Source organism: Lygodium microphyllum, chromosome 5 (assembly GCF_053477565.2).
Source record: "Lygodium microphyllum isolate KBCC chromosome 5, Lygodium_microphyllum_v1.1.10, whole genome shotgun sequence".
Taxonomy (NCBI): Eukaryota; Viridiplantae; Streptophyta; class Polypodiopsida; order Schizaeales; family Lygodiaceae; genus Lygodium; species Lygodium microphyllum.
Window position 1 is genome coordinate 100,260,524 of NC_141139.1, and position 14,393 is coordinate 100,274,916.

A 14,393-nucleotide genomic window follows, 5' to 3' on the forward strand; every position below is an offset into this window, starting at 1 on the left:
GCATAAGGTGTGTGGTTGCACATCACTTCAAAGTTCACATACTATCGAATCGTTTTTCACATCATTCTCCCTTGTTAGGATATTTTACACATTATGAAGCTTAATTGGAAAACCTCTTTGTAAGACCTTTTAAAGAAAAGCCAATGTATAAAAAAGAATTACATCCAAATCTTTATGGAAAGATGAAGCAATGTTTCTCACAACATAGAAACAAAAGCTTAAGAGAGCTTTGATAGAGAGATGGCACAAATGAGCTGTATATTTAAATGAATAAAGTAACACTTGAATGGAAAATTAGGACTTGCTTGTGAACACAAAGATGTCAAGTGAATTACTTCCATATGCTAAATTATACTCCTAGATATTGGTTGTCAACTCAAAGGCGTGCAATGAATGGTCTTCTTTCAAAAGGGCTCAATCCTTTACTAGTATTACTAGCTATACCTTCACTCCTCAAAAATTCCAAAACTATTGATGCTAAGGCTATTTGATGTTGGTGGTAATCATGATCTGCACCCTCCAAAATTTGAAGCCTATGGTTGGCTATCCATTTGTCAAACTCTTTCGCTTCTTCACAACTGACAATTTCATCATTTGAGCCATGTATAGTCAACACTCTGGAAAAATGAAGGAAACCAATGTTATCCAAATAAAATTGCATAAGACTTGTTTATGACCTTCTAGGACTTGATGCTTATAGGTAGTTTCAAATTTAAGAGTATTAACTATTATGTAGATACCTTTAGGGTGAGAAAAATTTTGTACTGATTCACAATTCAACTACTTAAGAGTAGCGTTAGTTATGATAAGGGAATATTGTACATTTGATGTCAAAAATATCCAGATGATGGAAATTGATGTGAGCTCAAGAAAAATGTAAATGGGCACACTAGCGTAGAAAAGCAAAATAAACAAGGAAGGAACTTATACTAGCTAAAATTTGGAGTTGCATGGAGCACTTTTCTACAAGATAGTACTACCTATATTACAAGGAAAATTTGAATCATAGAGTCACTAGCCGAGGGTCCATGGCAAAAGACTAGGACAAAAGCTAGGGTGTAATAGAAGTTTCCCACATGTACAAAACCCCAAATTTTTCTAGATCTAATGCACATCTCACTTGATAGCCTTGGTTAAGATTGGTTTTTGAGTATGAAAACTTGATAGCCTTGGTCAAGATTGGGTTTTTTTGAGACATTGGAGCATGACTTTGATTGTAGTTAACTGGACATCCTAAAATAGGTATATTTTCTTGCCGATATCTTTGCACATCACAGGGATTTTGAGTTCACGAGCACTTCACATTGCACTTGTTGAGTGCACTATACTCAAGGGTCATCTCCTAATTATATCAATTACTTCTATGCCATGGGTTGGATTAATGCACTATTGTTGAGCATTAGCACGGCATGATGCCCGCTTCAGCTATATACAGTAAACCTTATATGCATGTGCACTTGAGAAGAGCACCTTTCATTCTGCACACATAGTTCTTTGCACGCATGAGAGTTGGGATGTTCCTCACCAAATTTGAAACCTCAAGATGAGTGGGAAGGTGGATGGGTGAGTTTTGAGGGTCGTGAGAAGGACTCCTTCAATTGTGAGATGGTTGTTCACTTGGTCAACATCATGAGGACCACTATTTTCCTAAGAGACTTTGAGATTTGGTGGGTGGAGCAGAGTACATTTCTTCCTTTTTGAGAGATGAGAGAAGAGGTTAAGGATTGTAAAGTAATCAAAGAACTGTGTTTACATTTTGCATGGCGCATAGACACTTGTAGATAGGCTAGGCACTATTTTTCAATGCATACATCTTTTCGAGTATTGCATAGATTGTGTGATTGTATGGCATGGGCTATGGATTTGCACTTCTTCTAATCATATATGGTTGAGCGTGAAGTTCAGTTTTTATAGCATGTCTTCAGCTAGGACACATTGCATGGTATCAAAACAGGTACATCTAAAAAATATTTCTCTTTTAAAGACACAAAGGAGGCTAGGAAGTTACTATTCTTCATATGCAGAGCAACATCAAGGAGAATAAGGCATGCAACTTTACTAGGAGGATGGAACGACTTGTAAGGTAGGAGACATGGTGATGGAAGCCAAGTATGCAAATGCATCGAAAGAGTGTGAGGAAAAAGAGACAAAGGAATAGCACGAATGACTATGCACTTGTGCACCAAATGGGAGATATAAGGATGCCTATATGTAGATGTATGCGGTGTGCCATATGAGATCAAAAGTGGAACTAGTTGAACACTGAAAATTTGTGGGCGAACTATCCACGAGTGCTTAATAGAGGAGCCTATAGCTGAAGACCCTCTAAAGTCATTGAGGATCTACTAGGCTCACACGTAAAAATACTGGGAATTTTCCAACTTACATATAGGGACTGTAACATAAAGAAAAGGTGATGGTGTCATGAAGATTTGGAAAGCAACAATATTGTGATGGTGTTACTTGCCATAAGAAGTGATAGATTCACGTGCCATTAGTGCTAAATCCCTCAAAGATTACCTTGCAATTAATTAATACAAGCAATTCTGGTTGTTGCTATTCAACAAAGATAATAGTGAGAGTCTTGGAGCTTTGATGACATTGTTTCTTTGTGACTAATGATTAAAGAGGATGGGATTGTTGGCACCGTCTCTTTGGAGGCAAGGATACAACCATGTTGATGTTGGAGGAACTTACCCATGCAAAATGTAGTGACATGGAATGTTTAGTTTAGAATGGGAATTGGCAAGAAGCTTTTGAAAGAAGAGGCTACTGCAAAGAGTTTCATGTGAAATGTGGGAGAGCTGCATGCATGTTCGTACCCTACAATGAGAGGCTGTCATGGCGTGAGAGGTGGTACAAAAGCCTTGGCCAACCTAGAAAGACTTGAAGACAGTGTATGCAAAGGAAGAGCGACTGCAGGTTATGAATAAGAAAGGAGACTCGCTGAATATCACGAAGAGGTAACTCATTCGATGGGGTAACTTGACACTATTAAGGGCCGATGTCGCTTCGCTGGAGGAAAGGGTGTTCTGCCATGGATTTCGCAGGGGTTCATATAACAAGCGAAGTCAACGACGGCTCTAGCATGATTCTTGGAGGGATGATTTCCTACACGTAGTCTTGTTCATCATCAGAAGCATCGCTACCTATTGGGAGACCTGGCAGGGCCAGTGCGGGTGGCCATGGGGGAGGAGCAGCATCAACAAGTAGCCATGAAGGAAAGCAAGGAGCTGAGCGGCACATTTGAACGAAAGTAATTAAGCTTTTAACACATGTCGTATTTGAAGAGAAAAACCTATATAAAGGAGAGTTATGAAGAGATAGAGGGACGTTCTTTTGGTTATCTCAAGTCTTGATTGTGTGAAGAGAAGTGTCACTCTCAAGTACTTTTTTGGGAAAACTGGCTGTAAAAATGTGACACATACCCGTGCAGACACTTCCTTTTTTTGGGAAAACTGGCTGTCCGCCTGTGTGTAACCGACCTTAAGAGCATCATCATTTGTAGTATAAACTCTATCTCATCTCTGCAATCTCCACAGCCATATGAAGAGTACAGAAATCAACAAATCAAGAGAGTCTAAGGAGTTGCTTGTCCCTATTTCTATCATTGTCTCCTTGCAACTATCTCTTGCTCCTCTTGCAAAGCAAGAATCCTCCCCCCATCCTAAAAGAAGATTGGTCGAGACCTGCTGACCTGTCTCCTCCTAATGTGCCCTAAGACAATCCGCTACAAGAAGCTAGACTACCAGGCCAGTGTAATGTACTTTATGAAGCGAATTCCCCCATGCACCGAGGGGATCCCGATGACCTGAGGAAGGGAACCAAGCAAAGAGGTGGGGACCATACCATAACACTCTTGCAAAGGTTGTCCCTCTGAATGATACATCCAAAAGATCAGTCGATTTGGGCAACGTGGGGTATGAAGTACTCGTTGGGGTCAAAGATGTGATCTGTCAGAATTGTAGCATCATCTAGCATGGAATAATCCCTGCCCTTGACCCACCTATCAAAGAAAGCCTAGTTGATCCCAACATCCAATTGCTGGTGGCAAGTACTATCTTAGACTGCTCTGAAGTGCGAAAGCTAATTGTAAAGCAACCCCTTCCCTGGCAGGGTTACTTTCAGAACCCTCGAATGGATTCATGAGACAGCTGCATCTATTATGTTTTTCAAGGAGTGCATTAATGATTGATCACTTACCAATCAGTAGGCCAGAGATGGCACGTCAAAGGCAACCACTTTGCCTCTGATGTCCATCTCTACATCAGGATCAACCAGTAGAAAAGCATTGGCTGTAGAAACTGTGGGGGTCGTACTGACGTCCTTAAAGGAGGACAGACTATTGTCTCACTAAGTGAGTTTTCTCCTTAGTCTCTGAGCCTTGCTGATCTTGTAAGGTGAGATACAAGTATACCATTAGTGAGGGCACTGGGGAATAAAAACTGAAGTGATGGATGGCTGAAAGGGAATGGTGACAGGACTGTGTGTTGCAATAATGAAAGACTTCCATAAAATAGGCACACAATTCTCAATGCCCTAGGTTGGCATACATGCCCAAACATAGCTTGGGCAAACCAAAAGAAGACTAACAAAAACTATTACCAAGCTGGACAGAGCTCCTAATGTTCCTCATTGACTCAATGTAGGGCTTACAAGTAGAAGATGGATTATTGCAAACATCTTCCATGTACTCCAATTACTCAAGGCACCTTAGCAAAATAATATCATGGAGTGAGCATATCTGGATAGAAGCTCATATCAATAAGCCTACCTGCAATGCTTCGGTATTGAGGAGACTGCCGATTTCATGTCAGTGTTCAAACGATCTTCCAAATTTCTTTTTGTGACACGATATTCGACATTACCTGTAAACAGCAATACTGCATAATAAATTAAGTGAAAGAAACAAATTTTAGAGGCATTGCACCCAGTTAATTGTTTGAAATATTCATTACCGTATTTATCTTTTACATCAATGTACCCATGCTTTTCAACCAACTCCGCATAATTTTTTCCCAGCCGTTTTCTCATTCCCCTTTGAAGGTGAAAGCGACCACTCACATTTACTAGTAAATCAACATCCATGTATTTGGATGCATATAAAAGCACTGCATTACCACCTGCATGCATATACAATCAGCCTCAAAAAAAGTGTTAATAGCAAACAAGGATATGAAAGAGTAACACTACTTCCTATTGATTTACAATAATCTACCTTGCTACGAGCAAACATCAAAATGTAATAACTTCCAAAAGAGGACTGCTGGTACCTTTGCTATGGCCAATGAGGACCCTCACCTTGCGTCCTTGTTCTATCCAATATGTTACAACAGACCGAAGATCTTCTGCATCTTTCCAGTAATTACCATACTGAAACTCTCCTTCACTCTCTCTGGAAAACAGAAATTCATATATTCTGCATGCAAAAATCCACTTCATATTGAACCTCATGAATAAAAAGTCTCAATCAGCATTACCCACCCGCTCCCCGGAAAATCAAATCTATAGACGCTTAGGCCATGTTGAAGAAGCATTGATGCCAATTTAATCAGAACAGCATGCTCCTGCCATCATACACATTCATTCTTAGATCTCTCTCTCTTTTTTTTTCCCGTAATGGTGTTATATTTATAAAGTACTAAACGACAAAAGAGTTACAAAAGTCATGGCAAAGACGTAGAGGAAATTGCCATATGCCAGGGAAGTCCGTCCTCCTGAGGGAGTAAGTCAGAGTGCCGAATGAGATCTATTTGCCAATGCAAGAGACTTTTAAGCCTAGCAATGTGTCACTGAACATTAGAGGCTGAATCAAAAAGAAAAGCATTCCAAATGGTCCAATTGTGCCAACAGCCCCAGTATCTAAGAAAGTGAAACAAGATCTTCATATGCGACTGTGCTGGTGTGGGGTATTTGGGCTGCACAAAAACCCAATCAAAAGGGCTTAGCGAGAAACCAACCACTGCTTGCCAAACCGCCGACAAGAGTGACCAGATTTTCTTAGCGAGAGGGCAAGAAATAAATTGATGACAAGCCGATTCCACACTGGTGGTGCAAAAAAAACAATTGCCGTTGGAGATTCGACGTTGGAAAGGGCTGAAGCAAGAGGAAGACCACCAATCATCACCTTCCAAAGAAAGACCTTGCATTTGAAAGGTGTCTTGTTCAACCAGCTCTCCATCACAGTTACCTTCCACCATGATTGAGATTTGCGCAATCCCCATACAGTATTAGCTTTAGTAACCAGCCATTGATGATCTTTAATCAGAAGATGATACACCTGGTTAGCTGAGGCCTTTTCCAAATTCAGCCGGCCTGCAAGGTTCCAATCCTGCCAGGGACGATCCAAAGCAAGGGCAAGAAAGGGTTGTCTGCTCTGGAGCACCATCAAAAGCTGTCCCCATAAATCACGGTATCCACGAGGGATCCTGAAAAGCCTCCTGGCTGTACGAAACGATATCAACACATTACGACTGGCAAGGGTGGCATCTGCAACTGAAGTCAAGCCCAAACGTGCCATGCGGTTAAATTTTGGTCTGAGCTCATGTTTGCCTTCCCAAGAAAGTAATCGCGAGGTTGCCAACAATTCCAGTTGAAAAGAGTTAGTAGCTAAGCGGTCCTCCGCTGGATGCCACTGAGCCTTCTGGAAAACCAATTTCCAGGAACATACCAAATGAGCAAGCAGGGATGATGAAGGACTAGAAAACCGAGAGTCTGCATTAAGAACATGCCACCAGGAGCTCCGAATTTGGGTATTACCATGCACAAGCCCGTGATTCTCAAGAAAATAACGGGCTATCGGCATCCAAAAAAGCCCCACCACCCATGCGTTTGGGGGTACATGCATGCGACCAAGAAATCCATGAAATGCCTGCATGCAAGGAGTCATTCTTCCATAACATGAAACGAATGTATTGAGTAAGAGCATTCAATGTAGTAGTAGTCCAAGGCAGCAATGGCAAGAAATATGTGAGCATTGGCAACATAATTGTCTGAGCCACTTTAAGGTGAACATAGAAGGGCCAAGCCTGTGACTTCCAATACAGAAACTTAGCTGCCAGTTTCTGTGAAATCCACTGTAGTAGTTGCTTTGGCCGAATATCAACACCCAAAGGGTACCCAAGATGCCTGACAATGGAACCACGGGGAACAACCATTCCCTGCCAGTCCAATGACTGCAAATCTGACTCCATGCAACTGAGCATGGCTGATTTCAAAGAATTGATATGAAGACCAGAAGCATGACCAAAGAGAGTCCAAACATCTAATGCTTTGTGAAGATTATCCTTGTCTGCACGCAAAATCATAAAGCTGTCATCAGCCAAGGATTGACTAATGAAGTGCTGTCCAAAAGAAAGAGACAATCCAGCCAACTGAGTAGAAGCTGCCACATGAGATAACATCGAAAGAACCGGATGAGTCGCAAGGGCAAAAAAGAGAGGACTCAAAGGGCAATCCTGTCTCACAGAGCGTGCAAGGACAAATGGCTCGGTAACACCACCATTCAGCATAACTCGCAAAGAAGCCGCAGTACTAATGGTGTAGATCAAACGAGACATCCGAGTACCAAAGCCCATAGTAGACATAAGTTCTGTAATGAAAGACCAGTCTAAATAATCAAAAGCCTTTTCCAGGTCCAATTGAATCAATACCACCTCCTGATTAGAGTGCCTTGCATAGTCAATAGCCATTTGCACATTTAAGACATTATGTAGAATGTTTCGGCCCTTAATGAAACCATATTGAAGAGGATGCACAATGGCAGGAAGATGCTTATGGAGCCGATTCGCCATCACTTTGGAAAAGATTTTATACATAGAACCCATCAAAGAAATTGGTCGCCAATGTTTCAACATAGACAGTGAAGGAACTTTTGGAAGTAGTTTCCCAAACCTGTTGAAACATAGCCGTCAATGGTTTCACCAGTCGGGTAGCAAAAACCTCAAAGAATTCATTGGTGAGACCATCCCAACCGGGACTTTTATCCTTGGGCAAGTGTAACAAAACATCCATAATCTCCGCCTCACGAATATCTGTCTCCAAAGTAGTTTGCATGTCATGTGGAACCTGATTGCGGACCAAATCATAGAAAACTAAGAGGGCATGAGTAATTTGGTCAGAAGGTGAAGGAGTAGAACCAAGAAGGTCTAGAAAATAATTCCTACACATATTCACAATAGTCTGAAGATCAATGACCATTTGACCTTCTGCATCCTGGAGTCTAGTCATATTCTCTCGAGCAGGAGATGCATGGAGAGCTTGAAAGAACTTATGAGTTTGACAAGCACTATCTTGTAAATTCTCAATCAAATTTTGCAATTTGGCCTGCTGATAAGATTTCAACTGAAACTCTTTGATAAGATCAGCCAAATGCATAGCCAATGGCAGCAGAATACATCATCTGGAGTCTCCACCAGTAGAGAACGAACCAAAGCCAGTAATTCCTCCGCTGCTTGTCGACGCCGCCGACAAAGAGAGGCATGATGGATCCCATACTGCCGAGCAATCCGCTGCACATTAGAGAGCAATCGTTCAAAAGAAGCATTGCCCTCAGAGGAGAAGTCCAATAAAAATCTATCAATCAATTGCTGCATATAACCCTGAAAGGTTGAATGCTTCAAACAAGACAAGTTGAAACGCAAAGGGAGTCTATCCAGAAATTGCTTAAAAGGTGCAATGGGTTGTACAAGCATCTCAAACTGTAGAGGAAAATGGTCCGACAATGCATATTGCTGCAACACTTTCATTTCCAGCATCTCAGGAAGAAAAGCATCATCCTGCATGATGTACATGCGGTCCAACCGCGACCATGTAGTTGTATACTGCGTAGAATGAAAAGTAAACCCTGTAGAAGAAGGGTGTAGCCATGACCAGAGATCTTGCTTAAGCACGGTAAGAGCAAACGCATTCCACGCACGGCTTTCCGGAGCGTCCATCACTGAATGCTCTGATGTGGACTGTGAAGGATCAACACACACATTAAAATCCCCCATCAAAAAACCCCGTCTGCCAAGTGACAAGGAGGTCTGCAAAGTATTCTAAAGATCCCGGCAAGATAAAGGGTCATTTGGAGCATAGAGCCCAAGTAACCATAAGATCTCTTCTTCAAATAAAACTTCAATCACCACAAAATAACCATGTACATCATTTTTAATAAGAATAGGCTGATATTTCTCATGTACAATCATAAGCACACCAGAATAATGCATGGCATGTGCCCCTGCATAAAACAAGCAAAACCCATGGCAATCCACAACTTTTTCTGCTTCACCGTGACTCTTGTGCTCAACAACACACAAGACATCCCACTGATTCTTATGCAATAAACTCCACATGGCATGTTGCTTATTGCGAGAATAAGTGCCTCGCACATTCCAGTGGCTATCTTCATGTGTATTCAAAAAAAATAATCAAGAACGAGGCAGATTTAACCTTTTCTGCTAGAATGTCAAGGATTCCCTCATCCAAAAAATCAGCTAACACGGCAAAAGAGTTCTGACGGCCAGATTTAGAGGTAGACAGTGTATCCACTGTCTTGGGGATGGAACGGGGATAACGATGATCCCATGGGGTAATCACGTTACCTCTAGCATCAAAAGCCAACTTAGCAGATGGGCCCTTTGGACTATCCGTATATACTTTCCTAAGTGGGCTGACTGCGAGGAGTAGGAGAAACCATAATATGAGTAGTGTGCTCTGAAGACAACATGTCTTTTCTGCGCATATAAGTACACAAGGAATCTTGTGAAGCATTAGGCACAGTATCCGCCATGCCAGCATCAAACCTTTTACCTTTTTTGGCACGTACATCTAACCAGTCATTGTCACGGGAATCCAAACCTGAAACATGTTTGCCTTTATCCAAAACTTTAGGTGGCTGGGTCGCATCCTGCAACGGAGCATCAAGCACCATATCTTCCATGGGAGGCAAAACATGCTCATCATTTGAAGTCGGTTGCTTCGCTGGACATTCGGCCATAAAATGCCCCAATTTTCCACACGAAAAACAATGCCCTACAAAGTTACCCCATTTCAAACGAAAGTGCAAAGGATGCATGCCAGAGCAATTAAGACGTAACCAAGCAAACCTTTTTCGAGAAGTGTCCCATAACATACACAAACGGTTACGATTCGTGGCTCGGGGGAGCCAAAACAGTGTCCACGACAGCCATGGCATCCTTTAACAGTGGCCAATAGACAGCCGAACAGTTTTCCACTTCAAGCCACACCGGCCATTCGCGTTGAAGCAAGCGCTGAAAATCTGCCATTGGGTGCCATGGCACAACATAGACCAAACGACGATCAATGGCAGTTTAGTCAGCAAATCGGCACGATGCTTCTCGGATTTCAACAGCACCTCATAAAAGCCTCGGGGCCCAATAAAAATCTCTTCAACACACTCCCCTTGTAGTAGACTTTGCAACCACTGGCGAATATAGGAAAGCACTGGGATCCTACCAGTGAAGAAGAGTATAACATCACGTTCATAAAACACTGAGAATGAGCGCAAAACATTTTTAGGATCCACAGTGGCTTCCAGAACATCTTTAGTTTCAGAGTTAGAAAACGCTTCATGATTATGTTGAACATAATCACCAAGCAGAGTGTTGGCAAACTCCAACAAATGCTCCCAGTCAACATCTTGAGAATCCACAGAATCAGAAGCAACCTGAGCATAAGAACGTTTTTTGATGATCCATTGTATCTTCCGAAGTATGCTTGGTGCGTTTGCCCGCAGGCTGGAAGTCAGGACTAGGTGGCATCTCCTCTGTGCAAGGAACCATATCCTCTGGTTCCTCTGTTTCAGAATCCGGACCAAGGGCTGCCACTGTTTGGTCAATAAAGGCCATGTCCAGACCAGCCATGTTGTATCACCGCTTTAACAAGAGATCTGAAACTATTTGTAGGGCGCTCTCTCTCTCTCTGCACGTGACCTGTGTGATCAAGCACTCCCTTTCTCAGACGATGTCACTTGCTGGCTAGGGTTTACTGCAGCGCGGCGCCACTCCAGATTTAAGACAAGCACGATCACGAGAGCAGCACAACGGTCGAATCTGGTGAGCATCTGCAGGGCGAAACGTTATAGGGTAGGAGATCGGCGCTTCAAGTCGCAGCTCTGTCCAACAGCGTCAGTTCACTCTGCAGGTCGACCAGAAATTCTCAGGAAGGCAGAGGTAGGACACGATGTCACAGGCAGGGCAGACGGGACCCTGCGCTGAACTGAGGAACTCAGACAGCGCGCGAGGCAGGTGAGGACTTGCGCAGGTCAAGGGAAGCACGTCCACTGGTCCGCCATCAGAAGCTCTCTCTCTCTCTCCAGGACGCCATCAATTCTTCCTCTCTCTCTCTCTCTCTCTCTCTCTCTCTCTCTCTCTCTCTCTGTGACGCTTGCACACACGCGTATCCCCATTGGTTCCAGCCCAGTGGGCTACATCCTTAGCTCCATTGAGACAATGGAGCTAATCATATCTTTCACTATCCCACCTTGCCCAATTGGAGCAGACCATGCCTACATATCCCTCACCATATCCACCTCCCCATACCCACAGGTTCCAACCACCACCCACACCATAGTTGTTAGGTACGAAAGGTACGATACGGTATAGTATGATAAAATACGGTACTAAATGGTACCTTATGATTTTATAAGGTACAGTATGATATTAGTACGAAAAAAAAATTAAGATAATTTTTTAAATAACAAAAACCATAAATCATTAAATGATAGATCATAGAATACATGTTTAAAGTGGAAATAGCCATTTCATTACAGAATAAGATGAATACATGAGGGTGACCATCGCGGTCGCATGGGCTGCGCAAAATATGCGATACGACTACAGTCTAGTATATCTGATACAAAAAAAAGAGACCTATGTCATATGAATCTATGATAAGACATCACTATCATCATCATCATCAGAACCATCTTAGTGCTCATTAAGAGAGTTTGAAGATGACTCCTCGGCATCCGATGATGAGACACACTCATACTCATCCTCACTGATGAGGTTACTACTATCATCAAATGATAGCTCCCTAGGTGGCGGTTATGTAGGCAAGGGATGGATGTCATCATGAGGCACAAGATGTGAGCTACTAGAACCCCGCCTTACATATGTCTGCAAGCCACTCGAACCACCCCTCCTCGATGATGGAGAGCGTCAAATGACCATGTCCCTACTACCACCTACTCGAACTCCTCGCCCACGAGCACGTTGACTGCAAGTGTCACGAGTATCTGCTGCTATAAGCTCTCTATAGAGCTCTGCAAAAATCATCTCCTCCTCCTCATCCACCTCCTTATGTATACTCAGAAGAGTGTCGCTCGTCAACTTGAATGTATCAATATTTGCCTACACAATACAGTGATGCACGTAAGATTGATCATTGTAAATCAATTCTTAAGTCTAAATTGTAAAGTATAAACTTCAAAGTTCAAAGTTTAAAAGTTAAAACAACAAATTTTAAATGTTATGGGTAAGTGTTTAAACTTTACTTGCTTCAGACTACCCATGCTCATCATAGCCCTCATCATGCGTAAGTTAGTCCGGCAATAGACTAGCTGCTCTAACTATCGTGTGCTAAGCCGATTGCGAATCTTTGTGTGAATGAGAAAATAGTCACTCCAGTTTCTCTCACATGCACTCCCCACATGGAGTCTCTTCTCTCCCTTACTAAGCATATCATACACTTTCACCCCATGATGATAGTTTTCCTTCTTCGAAGAGCAATTCTCGGCAAGGATCCTCATGGCTAAGGATCGAAGGGTCTTCAGTGCATATTCAAAGTTTTGCCACCAAATTAAAGGCTTCACAAGTGACTCTCTCCTCCAACAAGTGGGAGAAGCAAAAGCCACATGCCCTCTTTGATCTGCATAGCATCCTAGCTCATCCAGCACTGCATTGTGGTCATCCACAGGGACCACACGAGTCAAATAAGCAAGCTGGTCCGAACAGAACTCTCTATCATCCATGACTGCCGGTGACTTGTAGGCCGGATGTACCAATGCGGCAAAACCATAGATGGGCTTATGCATCCACGCCCATCTCCTCTCTGCTATCTCTAAAACATGTGCACGCTGTGCCTCTGTGATTACTATACAAGCACGTGCCTCCACCAATGCCGCTCTAAAGAAGTGAACGAGAAAGCCCATGGTGGACCCCTCACAATTACTCATATGTAACACCCTATAAAAGGGAGTCACGACAATGACAACGGCACGGACTTTTTGCCAAAACTACTCATTAAGGCAAGCGCTGCATGGCTTTGGCCTCCTCTGTCTCATGCTCATTCCACTCATTCCATAGAGTGGATACCACTGTTGGACCGCACCTCATAAAGGCGCTCTAACAATAACCACATGTAAGCAAAGCGAGTTGAAAAAGGCTTCTTCAACTTTAGTGTGCTATGTTCATGATACATCACAAGTACCTTTACCTTTATCGTGAAGAATGTGACAATTGATATAGCTTTGCGGACCACCCTCACCCACTTGAGCTTTCCAATGTCCTCCATGAGCAAGTCCAAACAATGGCTTACACATGGAGTCCACACAATCATAGGGAACTCGGCCTCAAGCAAACGGCCCATGCGTCAACAATTTGATGCATTGTCGGTAACAACTTGCACCACATTTGAGGGGCCCACCTACAACCACAATTTACACATTACAAGAAGTATACTTATTACTAACAATACTTGGAAATTGGAGGTGAGAGATGGAGCCCAGGGATTGGGGGCCTTGCGGCCTGGGGGAAAAGAGAGAATCGAGATAAATCATAGATACTAGAGAGAAATTAATTATTAGAATAGGGAGATAGATAGTTATGCATAAATTGAATTTCAATTATGAATCATGATATTATCATAATGAAAGAAAGTGAAATAAATTTAAAAGGAAAATTGCAATGTATACCTCAATGATAGCTTGTCGAATGTGGCGGTAGATGAATGCGCTTGTCGTTTTTCTCCCCCTCTTGCCGGTATCTACGGCCCGCAAAAAGTAAGTGCCGAGTGGACATGAGACGAGTATATTGATGATGCTCCGTTTCTTACAATCACTCCATCCGTCGGTGAGAATGGAGCAACCATATTTTATCCATGCGGCTTGAATAGGATCAAGGGCTCTCTATTAATCCTCTCCTCTTCATCAATCTTTTTCATCCTCATGTCATTGTATGTAACACTGGTCCATCCTTTACATGGACCCACATTGGCAATGGCTTTTACCATCTTCTTCCATTGCTCTTGCTTTAGACATTGAATGCAAGATTGCACTTAATCACTGTGCATGTAATTTCAATGTCTGCAAGTTGTTGCCTTTCTCTAAGAAAGGCAACCAATCCACGCACATGACCAGGAGCTTGAGAGAGAGAGGATTGTCTCTCCGG

At 42.7% G+C, this 14,393-nt stretch overlaps 1 protein-coding gene across 1 annotated transcript in view; it reads right to left on the reverse strand.

Moving 5' to 3' along the window:
• Positions 1 to 241: 241 nt before the first annotated feature.
• Positions 242 to 14,393, reverse strand: part of LOC148036198 (uncharacterized) — a 139,523-nt gene continuing 125,371 nt past the window's right edge. Inside the window, exons 5-8 of the mRNA XM_087679102.1 lie at positions 5,485 to 5,567; positions 5,274 to 5,395; positions 4,775 to 5,123; positions 242 to 617 (exon numbers count right to left, since the gene is read on the reverse strand). Of these exons, the coding sequence (XP_087535228.1) occupies positions 377 to 617; positions 4,775 to 5,123; positions 5,274 to 5,395; positions 5,485 to 5,567 (795 nt within the window). The 3' untranslated portion in view covers positions 242 to 376. The remainder of the gene's footprint in view (positions 618 to 4,774; positions 5,124 to 5,273; positions 5,396 to 5,484; positions 5,568 to 14,393) is intronic.